The sequence below is a fragment of the Malus sylvestris genome, chromosome 7 (assembly GCF_916048215.2).
Source record: "Malus sylvestris chromosome 7, drMalSylv7.2, whole genome shotgun sequence".
Classification (NCBI taxonomy): Eukaryota; Viridiplantae; Streptophyta; class Magnoliopsida; order Rosales; family Rosaceae; genus Malus; species Malus sylvestris.
The window spans coordinates 34,690,558-34,710,150 of record NC_062266.1 but is presented as its reverse complement, the minus strand read 5'-3'; the positions used below and the strand labels follow the sequence as shown (position 1 = coordinate 34,710,150).

Genomic DNA, 19,593 nt, shown 5'->3' with positions numbered 1-19,593 from the left:
TGAATAAATTAAAAAAGAATTGTGAGAAAAATAATACAGGGTGAGGGTCGTAGAAGGAGAAAAGGGCGTGTGTAATCATTTCCCGTTTCGTATCAATACGTTTGTAAAAATTGCAACAAGAAAAACAGAAAAATCCTTTTGGGGAAAATAGCTTCAGTTACGACATTTGTAAACACATACAAAAAGTTTCACCATTTCACAACATTTTGATTCCCAAGTCAGCATGATCGCCGGCACCGCCGTCTCGAAGCCCTGTGCGTGACCCGAACCTCCGACACTCTTTCGGAGAGGGAGATGATACGGTCAACTAAATTTTTATACCGAAAGAAACGACGCTGGTGCCATCGTGTTAAGTTGTTGCATTGCCGGCAGCTCGCTCTTTCTGGTGCAAAACTCTTTTTCCGGTTTCCGGTTCAATCACGCTTTGCATTGTTTTTGGCTGTCCTTGAGAGTCTTTTTATGAAGCTTTCCTCCATTTTTATTGTCCGTAGGAAGGCCTTTTATTAATATAACAGAGGAACCGCCCTTTTTCAAATTTCGCGGTGATCGGTTCAAAGAAAACCTGCATGAAATTCAACAAGAGCAGAATAAACACCTCGGTGCATACAGGCAGCAACACAGAATATCAAAATCAGATAGTACTTTCAAGTGCACTTGCCCTTTTCTTGTATCTTTGGTTTTATTTTCCGGCAGGTGTTTGCCGAATTCTTCCCCTCTGTCATTCAGATTATCTAGGGTGTCATTCTGTGGCTTCTGTACCTGAACAATGAAGCAAGGGGAACAAACTTACATTTCTTTGTTTCATAATATTATGCACAGCTACTCTACGACTATGGCATCAAATCACATGCCGTGGTTCATACTTATTTACGTTAAGCAACAACTGCACACTAAATTCAGAATCGGAACATAAAATCTAATCAATTATTCAGCAAAACACTTGAAATCCAAAACCAGAAGGTGGAGCTGGCTACATCCAAAGCATTTAAGGGGTGCGAAAACAGAAAGATTCAGAGGCCAAGGCCATGCATAATCTCTAGAAAACTCGCAGCATTCTACTTTACACAGCCTTCAAAACAAATTATTCAGTGTACCAACTAGTTGAAGTGAAATCCTTTCCCCTTCGATACTAATAGTTGTTATCAATACAATAACAAAGAGCACGGAGATTAACTGATTAGAACTCCTAATGAACAAAACCCGGAGAGGTTACTCGGGCACAATTCAAGCCTTAAAGTTTTCAATGTTAAACTTATCCAGTGTACCAACTAGAAGACTTACATAACTCTGTGAATTATGAACCAAGACACATGCAATCACAGTATATGCAGACGAAGAGAAGGCAATGATCATACTAAATCCTAAAATCGAAACAGAAAAACACATGCAATCACAAGCTATAGATACGGACTATCACACTCACTAGAGAATAGAGATGACATCACATGTTGCATTGGAAAGAACCAACGAAGATATTGCAGCCAAGAATACATCATTTTTTGTAACAAAAACAGCATTAAGCAATCGAAGAATCGCAGCGAAAATGCTAGCGCCATCCACACAACCACTTCATTTCCATACCAAACAAATCAACACATGCAATAATTGGTAATCCAATATTCGCATTCGTAGATAAACAAAACTCGCAATGATTAAGCACAATCAAGAAGGAAATATGATACCAAATTAGCAAATTAATCAAGACAGAATCTTTGTATCTTACTTGAATGGAGTTGAGAGCTATACATTCATCCCCACCAGCTTCAACATCCAACGCGGAAACCGAAACCTTAGCTTTCTTCTTGTCAATGTCATCAGCAACGTGTTCCTCAACAACCACTTTCCTCTTATGTCTCCCAAAGCTCCTCCCTTTGACCTTCTTCTCCCTAACTTTCCACACATTCTTCCTCCTAAACACCAACTTCTCCGTCTTCCAAACCCCGCAGCTCGTATCAATCACCGTCACTTCGCTCCTCGAATACCCTTTCATCTCCCCCTTCTCTTCCTCCTCCTCATCCTCCTCCCCCTCACATTGCCCACCACCCACATTCCCTCCTAGTTCCTTCTTCTTCTTCTTCCCCACCAAGCTGTTGTTATCCGACGCCACCTTGTCGAGGGCATTTTCGATATTTCCTTCACTTTCCGAGCTCTTCTCCTCCGCTTCATTCGCAGTGGCGGTGGCGTCGCCGTTAGAGTTGGTCGTGGAACCGACACAGACTCTGGGGTTTGCTTGCTTTCTAGGAATCTTTTTCCCAGAAAGTCTGGAACTTTCGTCGGCGCCGCCCATGAAAAATAGCTCAGACAGAACGTTGCTCATCATTCCGATGATTTCCCCTCCCTGGTCATCGCCATTCGGACACAAGGATTCGGAGCGATTCCCGACACGGTCCGAATCCGGCCTAGTCGAATCCGTGGACGATGAGACGACATTGGGAGCCGGGAATTCACAGAGAGAGCTTGCGTTTCGGGTAAGGAAGTGGTCGAGGTCGGAATTGTCGGCGGTCGGGAATCCTTTGTTGGACCGGAGCCGGTTCAGCCAGTTCGAACCGGACTTGGTGGCCGGCACCGAACAGAGCATTGCTGAGGTGGCCGGATCTGATTGGCCAGGTGGATAGAGCTCGATGGGCTTCGACGCCGACAATTGCAGGCGGAGATGGAGAGAAATTAGGTTTTCTGAGTTCGAATTCGAAAGCTTGACACTTGAAACGACCGTGAGAAGCTCCGCGGTATGTTTCGTGTTACGTGGTGGTAGTTGAAGTTGCTTTTACTTTTTACTATCAAGCATGAAACACGTGGGGTTTTGTAAGTACTATTTCTTTATCTCATGGAAGTTTTAATTTTAATCTTTCTAACTTTGCTTATTTTAGTAAGATTGTCGCTTAAATTGGTACGTCTAAAATACGGACACATATATGTTCTTGATTTGATCTCATTTTGTTAGATTTGTAGACACAAGCTATTGTCCAATGTCATTCGACCCCTCAATTACGTGACGAGTATATCTTTTATCCAAATATATGTATAATGAGCATCATACACAAAGAGTCAAAGGAGAGAATGGGTGAGACCAAATTAGGGTGATTTGTGTATGTAAATGAACAACTATGTGTTTCGATCATCCGCACTCAAGAATTTCTCTTAAACTCAACCCCAACGTTTTTCTTTCCAGAGTACACATTAATCAAATAGATTATTGGGCTCTATTTAGCAATACTCCTTCAAAGTTCAAGTAAGCCCAAAGAAAAGACCAATATATTTAGGATCTCTCATTCCAAAATTCAAAGATAAAAAAAGGGCTTTCATCTCTCAAAAGTAATAGGGACATTACTGGTGGACCCAAAGCATAATGATTTGCGATCAAAGAGCAACTTATATGACACAGATTTACCGTCACTTGACACCTTAATTTAAGAATATAATGTCATGTAAAGAAAAACTTACTGACACACCCCGACCCGGAATGTCCACTTGGACTCTGAATCGAGTTGTATTGACCGATACCTAAAGGGTGACGAAGTCATAAAGTGTAGTGCAGTGGAAAAATACAAATAAATTTAAAACCTATAAATGCCTAATTAAAAGAGTGCGCGGGTAAGCGGGGTTGAACCCATTTTACACATGATGGCAGAGCATAAGAACAGTACAGTAATTAGGGTGAGGGTTATACCACTGAAGATAACCATCCCCTAAGATTTGCCAGAATCCTCATTTACACATAAGCATAGCTTTTAAACCTGGAGTGGAGAAAAACAAAGTTGAGTAAGTCAGAAAATAACATTTTGTAAAAACCTTTTCAAAAACATTATAACACATCGCCGTAAAATCAAGTATAGTTTCCAAAATATACGTACTACATATAGTAAGAAAATACTTACCGTAGCCTGCAAAGTCTCAAGAAATCATTAAGGCACAACTATAGCAATTAAGCACAAGGTGACCAATATCACATAACCTCGTAATATGTAAACATAACATAACAAATGCTCATCAACACATGCTGACACACAAGTCAGAGTTGCCTAATGCAACATGTACGATAGGATTGGGTGTAATAAATGTGCTCTACTACTACAAACACATGAAGGCTGGCGCCGAAGCGCAGTCACATACGAGTCGGAATTGCCTAATGCAATATGTACGACATGACTAGCACCTAACTTAAATCCAAGGCAAGTAAATGGTGCGGATGTGAACATACACGTGAAATACTGGCTCTGGCCCTAAGCGGAGTACTAACACCGGGATGCATCAATGATGAGCAGATGACATAAATAAAATCGTGCCACAAAGATTTGATAACTCTAATCAACATAGTAATAATCACAGCTGTAAATATAATATCATGGTATCTCGTGTATACCTGTGAACGTATAGGGCGCATAATAATTCCCTAGGTTCAATCATTTCACTACTTCATGTAATTTTAGTCTAAGCAAGGCATACGTAGTAAATTCTTTTCAAAGTATAACTGGAAACTAGCAAGTATACGTATACTTATAAAAAGAAATGGCCCACTCATAGTTACGCAGTCGAAACAAAGCCTCCGAGCCTTGCTTGACCCCGTATGTCCTCGGGATATGTTTCCCTATATGTGAAATTACTAATTAACTTAGTTTCATAACACATAAACGGAAACTTAAATAAAACATTTGTAGATTGCTTAAACATAGGGTTTGAATAGACGAAGTCGATCTACTTGACGTCACAGACCTACACAAGTTGACAAAAAACCAATCGAAGGCCGGACGGGCTGCCACGAGCTGGCTAGGGCACGGCCATACGCATCACCACGCGCAGGCAAGACCCTGACGTCCGTTAGGAATATTTCGTCAGTTTGACGGAATATTCCATCGTCTTCTCCGGGGGTCCTCGCTGGTCTCCGTAGTCTGAACTTGCGGGAATCTGGAAATTTTCACGGGTTTCTGAGTAAAATTTCAAACTTTCATATCTTCTTCATTTCTCAACCACTTTTCACAAAAAGTTATATGGAAATGAAGCTTATGAAGTGTAGAATTAGTTTATACCTTTTGGAAGTCCAAAAATGAACGGGAAAAGGCCTGAAATTGGCTCGATAGTCTCGACTTAAACTCGGCCTCTTGAAACTCATTTGTTTCGATGTCAACTCGTCCTCAAACCTTCACTAAAGACCTCAAGGAGTAGAGTGGAGGCCTTTAGAGTTCCTAAAAACTCATAACTTGTTCACAACTCTTCAGGGAAAAACTAAGCCGAGTCGGACCTTCCGAGTTCGACGTGCAAAACTCGGTCAAACCACGATCCAAGGGCACTATTGTGTTCATGGTGGTGAGACGAGTTCGATGGTGTGGTTTTTAGGTCATGTTTGTAAGGTTTGGTGTCTGTTTGAGGGAGTTGCAGAGTGAGAGAGGTTTCGAGTTTGAGAGAGAATGAGAAGAGATAGAGAGAAATGGTGCTCTTTGATTAGGTGAAGGGTTTGATGGTGATGATCTGATTGGTTGCTTTCAAAGGAGGGAAAGCAATTGATTGGGTGGTAAGGATGAATTCAAGGAAAAATCAAAAGTTTGATTGGTGGTTTGTGTGAAGAAAGGGGGACCGGATCCACCAATTAGGGAAAGGATTGGTGGATTTTGTATAATTTTTAATGTACAAAATCTGCTTCCCTACAGTGTTTCAAACACTGATAATTTGTACACGCGTGTACAAAAATACCTGTAACTAACGTACTTTAACGAAGCGTAATTTTTTCGTTACAGATCCGATTCGAGTCTAAAACGTGCTCACAGGTTCGTAGCGATGAGTACTAATTTAGTACGAAACTAGGAAAATGAAACTGAAAGCCGAAAACCACGTCCACATCAGATTCCACTTTTGTCCAAGAAGAGTAAAATCGTCAACTCACACCAACAGAAAAAGAAATCACACTGAAAAGTAGGGATGTGTCGTCACACTTACGCACATCATTTTTATCGAAATAGGAAGCCAATGTCACAATAAATTCATTTCATATAAGTCTTTCTCCTAAAACTAACCAAATTCACATCTTATTAACTTGCACAAATTGGAAGCAAAATTGGTGGCAATGGATCGTCTCTTGTTCACTTGTTTATGTCTTACGTTTGTGTTAACCCACATATTGATCAACACGCAAAATTATATAATAATAATAATTTAACACAATTGATTTGTATTTATTATATACACATCAGGTTATATACTCGTAATTCGAACCGTATAATGTGTCGCGTCCGTAATTGCCACCCGAAATTTGATCATTTATAGTTTTATACCAACTACGATTCGCCTAACAAGTAGTTGACAAGTAGTTAATCACATGGCATATAATAAGTAGCCTAAATACTGGTTAAGAATCAATCTTTCACTTCACAGTTAACAAACTTCACATCATATTAACTATTACAGACAAAAATATGAGAAGACAAGTGGTTGAGCGCGAACAGGGACGGAGCTAGAAATTTCTTCTAGTGGGGGCAATTCGAAAATCAACTAAGATAACTGTATTACGGTATAGCTTATACCCAATATGATAATAGAGTTGATTTCAAATGATGATGTATCACAATTTTAATGTTACTAAAATTTCAGTGTAGTAGTGGAAAGTGGCAGAGTGATAAGAAAAATATAAATACATGATTACGCGGGAGAGAGGTTTTTCGATTTAAATGACAGAACAAAAGCATTTTTGCTCATATAATAATTGATATGAATTATATGCAGTATGTAGGTATGTTGGACATTAGATACATATATTTGCTTCAAAGATAACGCGTATGTATTATATAATTGTAGTTGGCAACTTAACAAATGAATCACTTGAGTGGGACATATGCCCATGTGAGCCTCCATCCATAAGCGTGAATTCTAACAGTTGGCCCCCGCAAAATCCAAAAATGGGTGTGCTATCTACACACCCCAAATTACTTCTCACACACCCTTGTTAAATTCTATCCGTTGATCTTCTTCAATTCATCCTATCTGACGGCCAAAAATTAGAAGGGTGTGTGAGAAGTAAAATGGGGTGTGTGGATATCACACCCCTCCAAAAATAGTCAAACAAGATGATGCCGTCGCCACAACTTAAACAACAAGAACAAAAATTTAAAAGGGTTTAAGCCAACGTTAAATCCAAGAAAATTTGAAGAGCCACTCGCACTGGCAGGAAGGCAAAGATATGTACTCGGAAATTCGAATGTAGAACGACAAACGTACGATTTTTGGAGTTTTTTTTGTTGTGTTCTTTTTCCTTTTGATAATTCTTCTATTTTTTGCAGCTTCTATTTTTTGTTTTTCCTCATTTTTCTCCCGCAATTCTCAGTGTATGCCATTGAAACGACACCGTCACATGAATCCCGAACTCCTCCTTCCCGCCTCTCAATAACTTTCCCTGATTTTCCACCCACTGTTTTCTGATATCTCCTTCTGGGTTTGATCTTTTTTTTTTCCAAAGTTTCAAGCTTTATGCATATTTTTTTTGGTTTATATCTATCGGCAGCAAAAAACCAACTTGATTAAATCTTTTAAAAAAGTATGCAGCTTTCTGTTTAGTTTCTTTTTCTCTGGTATTTCTTCTTGGTGGGGTTTCCTAGGTTTCGTAGGTTGTTGTTGTTATGTACGGATTCTATGGAGGCTTTGTTTAGATTGTCCTAGGTATTGGAGAGAGTGGAAACACCAACAGATACTACAATGGAGGTCGCAGGTTTGTATTTGATGGTGCTTCTGGGTATTTCGTTGGCATTGCTTGTTGGAGTTTTGATCGGATGGTCGTGGAAACCAAAGTGGGCATTCTCTGGCAATGACAAGGACAAACTAGGCTGCCCTGTGCCTAACGCTTTTGATTTTTCGTCAGCTCTATGCTTGAATTGTTTTGAGTCATTGGTTTCCCAAGGTTGTGAAGCTCGCTGCATGGGTAAGGGAATTCAGAAAACTCCTTCTGTATCGCCTCCGGCTACCGAATTCGATGAGGGCAGCAGGTACTTGGTATTTGTCAGAACATACTTCTGTTACCATGCTTGTTACCATGCTATTACAATTGTTTGTTATTTGTTTCTGACTTTTGATCCCTTGTATCGATTGAAAAATGGTTACTTGTACCATGCTATTATAATTTGGGTTTCTTTAGTTGTTATTACTTTTACTGTTGGGCGTCTGTGATGTCTTGTAGACGTTTTGATGTACGGTTGAAGTTTATCTGATAAATATCGTTTACTATAAAAAGTGGAAAATGGTGTTGAAGTTTCTAGTCTTGATTGGATAGATTTTTTATGACGTTGAAAATACTCACTAATTGATTGTACTTATCCAGCACATCGCAGCTGAATGAGGAGAAGCCGACTGTAGTGACTGAGGAGGATTTAGAGGTTTTATCCGAGCTTGTAGATATGAAAGATGGAGGTCCTCCATGGATACAGATGATGGATCGCTCCACCCCAACTATGACCTACCAAGGCTGGCGTAGGGATCCAAAGGTAATGGTTTTCCCTTAACTTTTGCTTTCTTGGCCAGCCGCTTTGTTGAGCTCTTTGATTTTACCATTCAGTTTTCTCAATGTTGTGTTGTATTCTTCTTGTTGGGGATTTGATAGGTCGGTCCTCCTCAATATCGTAGCAGAACTGTCTACGAGGATGCAACGCCGGAATTAGTGAGGGACTTCTTCTGGGATGACGAGTTTCGACTAAGGTGGGATGACATGCTTAGTTATGCGAAAACCATAGAAGAATGCCCGACCACAGGAACCATGGTGACGCTGTGGATTAAGAAGGTAAGGCTTCCCTTTTGTATGTTCTAACTGGTCAATGTTTGTTTTACTTTTACTGGTTGATTCTCCCTTGCATATTCTTTATCTCTGCCATGCCTTCCGTTCTGCAGTTCCCGTTTTTCTGTAAAGACAGAGAATACATCATAGGTCGTCGAATTTGGGAATCTGGGAGGTTGTATTATTGCGTGACAAAGGTATGCGGAGTGGAAATTTTTTTTTTATTCATCGATGCACTCTTGTTACACTTCATTTGATGACACATTGTTTGCACACCGGATATAAATTGACAGATCGAACTAAAAGATAGCAGCAGTTTCTCAATTTTTGTTTGATGAAACATAAGAAGCTTTCTGTCTTTCATGTTTCAGGGAGTGCCCTATGCTTCTGTTCCAAGACATGACAAGCAAGTACGTGTAGATCTGTACTTCTCAAGTTGGTGCATTCAAGCAGGTAAGTTCTGCCAATCTTCGATCTGTTTTCATCAAAATAATATGTTTATATTCCGCTTGTGACTATGTTAGAGTCGATAGAGCTGTTCAATCTGTAATAAAGTGACATTTTTGTACATAACCAGTGGAATCAAGAAGGGCTGACGGCCAGCTGACTGCGTGTGAGGTTATATTCTTACATTACGAAGATAATGGACTCCCATGGGAAATTGTAAAACTTGGAATAAGAACAGGGATGTGGGATACAGTCAAGAAGATTGAGGCTGGCTTACGCACCTACCAGAAGGAAAGAGCAGCAGGATCACCACTTTCCCGGCCAGCCTTTATGGCTCAGATCAACACGAAAATACATCCCGGGTACCTGAAATCCTCAGGAGCCACAGAAGACTCATCACAAACTGAGGTGGTGATTGCATCCAAGAAGCCTGCGGTTAGGCACATACCCAAGCTCTTAATACTTGGGGGGACAATAATCATTGCTTGCACTCTTAATAAGGGACACCTGATGAAGGTGGTGATATTTGGGGTAGGCGGAAAGCTTGCAAAGGTAGGAAAGAAATTGCAAACAAAGAGTGATCGAGATTCAAGTTGATCCTAACCAAGAACGTTGGCTGGTATTTGGTAAATGATCCTGAATAAAACCTTTTATCTATTGTTCAACGGGAAAGAAACAATGAAAGATTGCTTTTCGGTTGAATAAACAATGTAACTGTTACGTTTAAGTTGTATCCAGAAAACAGATATATTTTGTTGTACATAAACTTAACAGATTGTTGAAGTTTCCAGCAGGCTGCTGAATTTAGGGAGTTCAGCATGTGTATCTTAGATGATGAAGAGATATAATAATACCTAGCTATTGCTCTTGTTTCTTTTTCTTTGATATTGCAGGAAAATTTAAATTATTGGATGATAAGTAGATCGATCATATTTTATATTGGATGAAGTATGTACAGAGGGAAGATATAACAAGAGCGGAAAGATTCAGTCATGTGTCGCTACGATTCGTTACGTAAATTAAGGGCCTGAACGAGCAGATACATGCTTTCGCACAGGGTTTAGGGGTGCTAACGATCGACCAAGGTTTCAAACGAGTCTAATCCGTCAAATTGGGGTGCCAACTTTGGCATCTGAGTAGTGTTCGCCTTGGCCTTCGCTTTTGCTACAACATCTTGGATGGTTGCTCGAATCCCAGCTCCGAGTTCCTGCTTCAAGAACTTTCAAATATCAGCTGGCGAAAGCATCAATAACGGAAATATTAGTAGAGAGGTGGACTAACCTTTGGTTGGTAATGGTTTTTGTCGAGGAAATATATCCCGGTTGCGGCAGCAACTAGAAAAGGCATCGACACATACACAGCCATTGCAGCCTGAGAAGAAATAATTGCTCTTTAGGTGTTGGTGGATCGGTGATGATAAATTTGTGGGTAAATATATGTAGGTTTTAAGTTTGAATAGAGAGAGAAAAGGTGACGAAAGAGAGGCGGGAGAGAGAGTAAAGCGTAGGAATGCGAGATGCCTTGGTGGTAAGGACAAGTAAAGATTGTTGTCAAAAGAATGGAAGGTGGGGAAAATATAAAGGAAGCTGTGAAAGAGGGTAAAGTGAGGAAAAAGTAAAGACCCAATGTCATGATCACTATTCACTAGTCGGTAATCCCAACCAAGAAGGCTCTCACCCTTGAAAGGATCGGGGAGAAGGGAACGTCTATCGTAAGCAAATTTACTTTTACTTTGTAAAAAGGTTGTAACCATGATTCGAATCCGTGATCTTTCAGTCAACAAAAGAGTAATCATTTCGTTGTACCAAAGAGGAAACTATTCACTAGTGATCTACATAAATAATTCTACTTATGGTTCCATATAAATATACATGTAATTAATGAAGGGCTCGTTTCGAAATTGTTTTTATATGATTGAATGCGCTTTTAGAGAAAATATTTTCAAAACCAATCCTTAACAAAAATGCAAGTTAATCGTAAAATATCACTTGAAGTGTTTCCTGCAAGAAACACATAACTGTGGTGTTTTTAGAACGAAAAATATCTTCCCTAAAAACGCTCATTCATTTAAAATCTTCCAAAATTAACTAACCCTGACTTAAGGTAATGATCCGATTCGATTAATCTGATTCTTGAGGTTAGCTTTTGGAGTGTTACATGGGTTAAAGTGGAAGAGTCGGTGACCCCGCCACTATCGGACGTGCCGCCAACCACATCCAAATCCACATACCACATCCAAATCCCAATCCACATGCATCCGATTCTTTCCATGGTAAGCAACTTTGGACTTGCAGACTTTAATTAATTCATTAAACTTTCAAAATTATGATTTTAATAATATTACGTTGGCAATTTGTAGTGCATACATTGATTAATCATCACGTTATAAACGATGATTACAACTTTTCTTGTGCAAAGCTACAACAAAAAGACAACATGCACAGACAGCGACAGATTTGATTTTGGATTTAGCAAGGAAGAATGGTTTCGAAACAGTGCACCCCGTCAAGTTCCGGAGCAAACCTCGGCAATGTTGACGGCATCATCCTCCGCTGCCGTCCTTGCTGCTGCGCTTGTTTACCACCGTGCTCTGCCGCAGCCACCGCCGCTGCTGAACTAATGCAAGTATTTTACTCGGCCTGGGGCTTCCCGTTCTTGGAGAAGCTCCATCCCAGCTTCTGAATCGTATCCAAGGACATCATCGTACATTGCTGTCACCTTGATCAAGAAAATCTACGGCTCTGATCTGATTCTTGACTTATTTGCAGCAAAGAAACGAATAGAATCGGGTACTTAAAGGGGTCAGGGAAGTGAGAGCAGATGAGAGAGCCGACAAGAAGGTCGGTGGGAATTAGGAGGACGTTTGGTACGAGTTACCACGTGCATGGCTCAAATCGCATTTGTTCGGTCTAACATGTTGTGATTACATGAAGTTGTGATATTTTTTGTCGACTCTATCTATATGGGTGGAGGAGTCCCCACCTAATCTTTTTTTATTTCCTTTCCTCTTATTTAAACAGATACGGTTAAGTTATATTTACATTTTATATTGAATGTGTATAGAGACAATAAGATAAAAAAACAATGTGTGAAAGGGAAGGGAAAGAGATGTGAATAGAAGGGGAGACACTACTCCATCTATATGCATAGCTGAAAGAAGTTTCGGAAGAGTGCGAGGATGATGTCGTGTCCAAATTCTAGTGGCTTCTGGATGAGATTCGTACGTACCAGAAATGCTAATCACATATCATTATTTATTAAGAGTAATACTAGGAAATTAAATTTGCAAATTAAATGATGTGTCACGAATAAGAAATAAGCACGTTAATTAACATTTAAGCAATACGAAAAGAAAAAAAAACACTTAAACAATAATTTGATCATCAATTTCTATGTTATTTAGTTTACAAAATTAAGACTTCTTAGTATTACTTAGTATTATTCATGATCATGACCATTAACCACTTCACCACATTTCTATCCCCACGCCACGTGATCATATCAAATTGATGATGATGACACGAATATAAATTATGAATAGTCTACGTCAAGGTTTGTTTGGTGTTGCTCAATTTTTTTTTGAAAATCAGCTTCTTAAAAAACTTAGAGCTAAAATTGTGTTTGGTAAAAGAAAAAAAAAGTATTTTTTTTCTTTTCAAAATCGTGAGTTTAAAACAGCAAAAATCAGAAGCAGCTCTAATCATGCTTCTCAAAAAAGTTTTTTTCATAGAAGGCGGGTAAACAATATTCTTTAATGAAACTTTCAAATTGATATAATACCTGTCTTTTTTTTTATTGCTAAATATACTTTTAGCATTATAGTTTACCAAACACTTGCATAATAATCTCAAACTAACCCTTAGATCTATGACATATCAACTCCATCGGTCCAACTATATTTTAAGATTATGCGACCCTCAAACTCTATTTTCTCCATTATAAGAAAGTACAATTATTTACTTAGTACTACAATTTACTTATATTTTCTTCACTTGTACATAAGAAATCTTAGATTTTTTAATGTGGCATGTTTCTGGCATTCAACAAACCAATGGCCACTCGCTCCACAATAATCACAATCCTTCAAAACAGTCTTCACCACGCACACCAAAGTGGCTCCCAACACCGCCACATTCCGTACAAATTACGTCATAGCCAGAGCCAACGCTACCGCCCTGGGTAAAGGCAGTCGCAATCGAAGTAGCGGGCACAATATCAGCAACCGAAAATCATCCCCTTGACAAAGTTGGGCAGCGGCGCTGGAAGCACCACCTGCACCAGCAGCAGAAGGGGGCACGGCTACCGGAGGTGAACCACCGGTTGCGCAAGCATTCAAAAAAAGATCCTCCAGGTTCCTCTTTTCTGCGAGCCTGGCAAAGAGGCCAAGCCAGCATGACTCCACTGACACATTAGCAGATTTCACCAAGGCGCCGATCTTCTCAGCCTATTTAAATCCAGCGTAAAACAAATTTATAAACGAAAGAAACTCGAAAACCTACGTCCTAAGTTAAATATAAACTGCACAAATAAATATATAGATAAAACTATAAGGTGTATATATTCGTAAAAAGGAGGAAATGAGGAGCAGTACTTACAGTGATCGACATGCCATCGTCCTGAAGGATCATGGCTGCGTAGGAGTAAGCAAGCTCGGCGGTCGACATTGTATCGCTTACTGGGTGGCGCAACGCACAAGCAAAGGTTATGGAGGAAACTAGGGTTTTTGGAAATGGGGTTTTATATAGGAATTTATCACGGTTTTTTAAATAATTATGGACCACGGCAATTGTCAACAGCCCCAATTTTCTTTTTACTTTCTTTGGGGGCACAATTTTCACGTAATAAAGCAGTCGGGTAATCGGACGCGGCTCAATGATAACGGATACGGGTGTTTTAGTCAGTAGATTTGATTTCAATACTACGTAGTGCTTCAAAAATATTTCCAATAATCAAGACAATTAGTTAATTAGCTCCATTTTGGAACTGCTTTTGAAGGAGCCAAAAGCACTTTCCAACAGGAGTTTCTTAGAACACAAAAACATCGATAAAGCACTAGCGAGGGCCCCTCTCAGCAAGATTTTCGATGGTGGTAAAATATGTAAAAATTTAATTCAAAAAATAAAAAACTAATAGCCATTAGCCAACATACGTAAATAGCAGACTTGCGAGTCCAAAATGGTAAGAGCTTAAAAAGTACCATGTAGCATCACAACCTTCATAACCAATAGATTTTAGTTTTGTTTTGGGCGCACACAATCAAAACAACCAAGCAACGGAAAATCCGACGATATAGCCTTGGGGAAGATGTCCTGACTGAAACAGACCAAGTATTCTCGACAACATTACGCAACCACTAAATGTAAAATCACTTGGCATTACAAAAACCACTTACTGGCCGCACAACTAAGGTTCTTAAAAGTGACATTTTCAACAAGTCGGACATAACAAATCCTCGCATCTAACACCAAGGAAGCCGTGAAGATGACTTTGCCAGAGAATCAGGCACTACCCGACCGCGCCTGAAAACAGATCAAGTTCAAAGTAAGCATCAAGGACATCACATAAATGTTGTCATGTCTTAATAATGCGGCTAGCAGTTGGTGTGGCGTATTTCTTTAACGTTTGCTTTCCATGGGTCTGAGTGCATCTGGCAACAACAGCTAGTTGCTCTAGGTCATTTCTAAAAATTCTATTATCCTACCCCAGACCAAAACTATCCTGCAAAACCTGCTTTTGTTTTTCGGATTACCCTTTCAAGTTTATAAATATCGCCTTCCAATGTTATGTGCCACACAAACTTGTTTTATCAGAGCGAGATTCCACTTACCGGACGAGGTGATTCTGACCTTGACCTTGATATTGATCTTGGCCTGCAATAATATAGACATGCATTAAATATCATAAACAAAAACAAGAATTGAAGGACCAGAACCACCTAGTGGAAAATATATAACAAAGCCACATACCTGGAAGATTTAACAGGAGATGCAGACCTAGATCTTGATACTGATCTTGATACCGATTTTGATACAGATCGCTCCAACGACTTGCTGCATAATACAGAATAACTCCCAAGATGTGGCACACATGGAAGCAAGAAAAACAGAGGAAAATAATGATAAAAAGATAATAAATAAAAGAACTGGGACAGCTCCAGTACCTCCGATTCCTTCTTACACTCCGGCTTCTGCTACGACTTCTACTACGGCTCCTTGAGGGGCTCCTATCGTAATATTTAACCTGTTCAGTTGATGCACAAACAACATGACAATGTTCTTACAGTGCACCTATGTCCAGCTGTCAGCATCATTAGTGTAATGCTTAAGCACATAAACTACTCTAGACCCCTCAAAAGACCTATTCCACGATTACAAAGAAAGATATTTTACACAAAAATCATGGATTTACGATGGTCTAGGAAGCATAGAAACATCTATCCCAAAGAGAGGATATATAAGAAAACTTCCATAAACATAAAAGTTACCCGAATATGAGTTCTTGCCCAAGGATTTTTAAATTCAGTGTCATCAAGCTTCCGGATCTGAAAAGGAAAAAGAAAAACCAAGTGAATTAGCGTGAAGCTTAATGGCAGGTAAAGGTCCTGTATTTCAACAACTCACAGCATATTTCATGTCATCAGAATTGGTATAATCAACTAAGCCATAAGTCCCTGCATACAAACAACAATACCATTTGGTGAGAAGAAACAAAATTAAAAGCATATAAATTCAGGACCAACATCAGCTGCATGGTAATCAGAGCTGAAGTAATGTCGATCTTTGATGAAGTAATATGCTCTTAGGACCGTAGACATTTTATTCTCTGATCCTTAAATCTATACCTTCACTGTCACGAGAAACCTCAGCAAAACACACATCACCAGCTCTACGCATATGATCCTGAAATCAACAACCAGTTAAGACACCAATATTGCAGACATTATTTGAATACAAAATTGTGACTAAGAGTTTCCACACCTTCAAGTCTTGCCAAGAGGCGGAAGAAGGGAGATTTCGAACAATAACTGGACAAAATGAAATTATGGGTCAAGCAATAAACAACAATTAAGAAAAATATATAACCGAACGTTACTTAGACAATTGCAAAGCATGTTTAACTCATTTAGTAATGTAATATCCTAGAAAACACACCTCGATACTCAGAATGACGTGAAACGCCAAACCGACCCCCACCACTGCCTCGGTCATATCCACTACTACGATCACTTGAAGATGGTCCCCTACCACCATGGGCAAGTTCAACCTGTATTGAGATTAAAGGAGACATCAATAAATGAAGTAACCAAAGACATGAAAGAACAAACATATTGTTTTAGTAAGCCTAGGGATCTTTTAGTACCCTTAAACGGCAACCATCAAAGTTATACCCATCACGCCCTCTTATTGCATCTTCTGCATCCCGAGAACTTTCAAACTAAAAACCAAACACATGCAGAGATTACTAGTAATCATATAACAGGTGGTGGCCAAACATACACACAGTAATCCATAAGAGAACCAACAGGGTCTTAATGCATGCATCAAACCATTATAAGTACCTCAACAAATGAATAACACGGAGGACGTGGTGGAATCTTCAGTTCAATATCCACTACGCGGCCATACTGCAAAAGTAAATCCAGTTTAGAATGATTTACTAACTTGAGCATTCCTCACCACATACAAAACAAAAATACTATCATATCATACATATACATTGAGCAATGTGTTGTTAAGTACATTAAGCATGGAAGTCACTGAATGTACTTTCATATGCATCAGAAACTGGAAATAATTCAAAACACCATGATGAAATGCACTGGTTATGCTAAAATACAAAAAAGAAGCGAAATTCTATGGAAAATTTCATGCAAACCTTGTAGAATAGATCTTCAACCTCCCATTCTTTTATATCTGAGGGAAGGTTGCCAACATAGATTGTGCGAGAAAATCGACCACTCATTTTTTGACACCAGAAGATTCCAGTTCAAAACTTTTTACTGCATTAAAAAAAACAATTCCGATAAATGTTTTGTCCAACAATTTGAAAATAGAATAACACTACAGCTTCAGTGTCCAATTATCATCTGCATACACTCTGTTGACAATATCAAAAGAAAAACAAAACCAAACTATGAAGCAAACCAAGAGAGCAATCCTCGAGGTGAGCCGTGCTCCACAAGCTCCATTGCTCATTTGCTCCAAAAGTGCTCCAAAGCATTATTTATATTGAAATAAAATTTGATCTCCTCATCCTCTCCAGAATTTTAGCGGAGCCTTGTGCACTGGGTACGACCTTCACCTCTCCCAGACCCTGCGTAAAGCGGGAGCCTTGTGCACTGGGTACGACCTTTTTTTTATCCTCTCCAGAATTTTAGCAGATGTATAGATCTTCTGAGAGTGAGCAAGAATCTCCCATAATAAAAATAATACCCATAAGTCCAAAATGATTTCTCCCACTCCCTCTCTATATCCCTATGTACGATTGCAAAGCTCATATTTGTCCAAGCGCTTGCCATCTATCATAAAGAAAGCATCTGTGTCATGGGATCAGGCAAGATTGACATATATTTATGAATTTACCTTACTCAGCCCTCTTTAACATAATTGAAAAACAAAAAGAATGAAAACCCAGGAAAATTAATTCATATCCCTTAGTTAACTTACTTTCACTAACTCTTGCAGAGTTGCATAAATATATACCATATCCAGGGTAGGGGATTGAGATATGAGTCTCTAGGCTCACGTAATTGATAAATCATACAACTACATTCTGAATTTTATCATGGAAAAGCTAGTGAAATAGTGCACTTTCCCAGCTTCATGGATTCTGTTTCTTAACCCAACTTCTCATGAAATTACATGTAGGACAAGAAAACGGTGTAAAATTCTTCCAGTGTACAACAACAACAACAAAGCCTTTTCCAGTGTAACTAAAAAAAATTTACAAGCTGTACTAGTTGGAGCAATAATAGGGAAGTCCATCATCCTGATTGATGCTCCAATCTGAAAAATTCAAAACAATACATAACCCCGGGAAAGGCAAGAAGGATATAATATTGCATTGCGTGCATGGGGATAAGTGAATAAGATGAAACTCATTAATCAAACAATAACACTTTACCTAGAAATGTAAAGAACCCTGCACGGTAGAAGTTCCCTAAATCTATCACCCATAGTTGCTGCACCTATAAGGTATTTGTCTAATATCTACTCCCACAATTACTGTCTGAGACCAGTAAATGAGGTGACGATATGAACAATATCCAAAATAATCTATGGGTTGACCACTGAACCCCTGAACCCCAACCAACCCAGCACTGAACCCCTGAACCCCAACCCAGCACTGAACCCCTGAACCCCTGAACCCCATGTCCTAGTCTTATGTTTGGTAAGCCATGATAAAGTAACCATGATAAAGCAAAAGCTATTCAATATTTCCAAAATAATCTATGGGTTGACCACTTATATAATTACATGTAAAAAACAAAATGAAGTCGCTTCGAAACAGTACAGCAACATTAGTAACATACTTTTTTTATGTCTTTCAATATCAAAAACAAAAGAAAGAGTCCACGAGGTAAATACCAATTGAAAATCGAGATTCCTTCAGATGAAAAAACCCACTTACAACAGCAATCAAGTTTCAAACTTTACTATACTCCATGACAGGTATTGTATGCAGTAGTCAGAGAAACATATCCACAAAATGATATCAAATTCAAAACCCATACATAATCAAAGATTCAAAACCTATTGGTCGCAGAAAACCCAAAACACAATTGTGCACAGTGTTAACAAACAAGACATGAATCGAACACTCAATGAACAATGACAACGCCTACGAAACCCTAGACATACAGTATAATTAATCCCACAAAACCCCCAAATCAAAAACCCTAATTGCACTAATGCGAACAGAAAGAATTAGATGGGGATACAGGACTAGTATCAAACCGGAAATTGATTGGAGAGCTTAAGAGCTGGACGCGTGCGAAGTAGCCGAAGAGCTTGAGATGTGATCGCTAGGGTTCCGCTTTCGCTCCGTCGAGAAACGAGATGAGAAAATTGGGCTTATACGGTAAACTGCAAGAGAGAGAAAAACTGAGGTCGATTTTCTGATTTACTTGGTCGGTGTGGTAATTAAGTAATTAGGGAAGTGTATTGGGCCTGATATCAACTTTCGGCTTTGGGCCTGATATCAAAATTATAATGTTGGCTCTAATTTTCAGGATCAACTTGCAAGTGGTCCTTACAGAGGTGGAAAAGCGTTGAGTCATTGTATGACGGCGTGGGTTCAAACCCCGTTAGTAGCTAGTCTAACATCTAATCTAACAAAATCTATCGTTTGAAAAAAAAAAAAATTAAGGATCAACTTGGGCGAAGGACCTTGGGCCTTAA

At 39.2% G+C, this 19,593-nt stretch overlaps 4 protein-coding genes and 1 long non-coding RNA gene across 11 annotated transcripts; 1 reads left to right on the top strand and 4 right to left on the bottom strand.

The window, feature by feature from the left end:
* Positions 1–58: 58 nt before the first annotated feature.
* Positions 59–4,538, bottom strand: LOC126628846 (uncharacterized). Its single transcript, XM_050298698.1, has 3 exons — positions 1,724–4,538; positions 659–759; positions 59–562 (listed from the first exon to the last, which is right to left on the bottom strand). The coding sequence occupies exons 1-3, from the start codon at positions 2,576–2,578 to the stop codon at positions 418–420; spliced, it is 1,101 nt and encodes a 366-aa protein (XP_050154655.1). The 5' UTR covers positions 2,579–4,538; the 3' UTR covers positions 59–417.
* A 2,565-nt stretch (positions 4,539–7,103) lies between these two features.
* Positions 7,104–10,062, top strand: LOC126629168 (uncharacterized). Its single transcript, XM_050299099.1, has 6 exons — positions 7,104–7,964; positions 8,297–8,459; positions 8,576–8,752; positions 8,860–8,943; positions 9,118–9,199; positions 9,324–10,062. Exons 1-6 carry the CDS (start codon positions 7,678–7,680, stop codon positions 9,788–9,790), a joined length of 1,260 nt encoding a protein of 419 aa, XP_050155056.1. The 5' UTR covers positions 7,104–7,677; the 3' UTR covers positions 9,791–10,062.
* Positions 10,063–10,097: 35 nt separating this feature from the next.
* LOC126629171 (uncharacterized) lies at positions 10,098–12,268 on the bottom strand. The gene is made up of 2 exons (XR_007625674.1): positions 10,475–12,268; positions 10,098–10,400 (listed from the first exon to the last, which is right to left on the bottom strand). It is a non-coding gene; the product is annotated as an uncharacterized LOC126629171 (long non-coding RNA).
* An 809-nt stretch (positions 12,269–13,077) lies between these two features.
* On the bottom strand, positions 13,078–14,247 carry LOC126629170 (60S acidic ribosomal protein P1-like). Its single transcript, XM_050299106.1, has 2 exons — positions 13,789–14,247; positions 13,078–13,637 (listed from the first exon to the last, which is right to left on the bottom strand). The coding sequence occupies exons 1-2, from the start codon at positions 13,855–13,857 to the stop codon at positions 13,338–13,340; spliced, it is 369 nt and encodes a 122-aa protein (XP_050155063.1). The 5' UTR covers positions 13,858–14,247; the 3' UTR covers positions 13,078–13,337.
* A 125-nt stretch (positions 14,248–14,372) lies between these two features.
* LOC126629169 (serine/arginine-rich splicing factor SR34A-like) lies at positions 14,373–19,316 on the bottom strand. Of its 7 annotated transcripts, XR_007625673.1 has the most exons (14): positions 19,150–19,316; positions 17,069–17,192; positions 16,752–16,817; positions 16,553–16,627; positions 16,345–16,456; positions 16,171–16,217; positions 16,035–16,092; positions 15,814–15,863; positions 15,678–15,734; positions 15,354–15,433; positions 15,160–15,243; positions 15,021–15,063; positions 14,579–14,712; positions 14,373–14,502 (listed from the first exon to the last, which is right to left on the bottom strand). XR_007625673.1 is itself a non-coding variant. In XM_050299105.1 (13 exons), exons 2-13 carry the CDS (start codon positions 17,153–17,155, stop codon positions 14,692–14,694), a joined length of 780 nt encoding a protein of 259 aa, XP_050155062.1. In that variant the 5' UTR covers positions 17,156–17,192; positions 19,150–19,316; the 3' UTR covers positions 14,373–14,691. The 7 variants fall into 7 exon arrangements, 5 of the variants coding, with proteins under 5 accessions (XP_050155062.1, XP_050155060.1, XP_050155057.1 ...); XR_007625672.1 differs by having other exon boundaries at positions 15,160–15,433; XM_050299105.1 differs by having other exon boundaries at positions 14,373–14,712.
* Between the last annotated feature and the right edge of the window lie 277 nt (positions 19,317–19,593).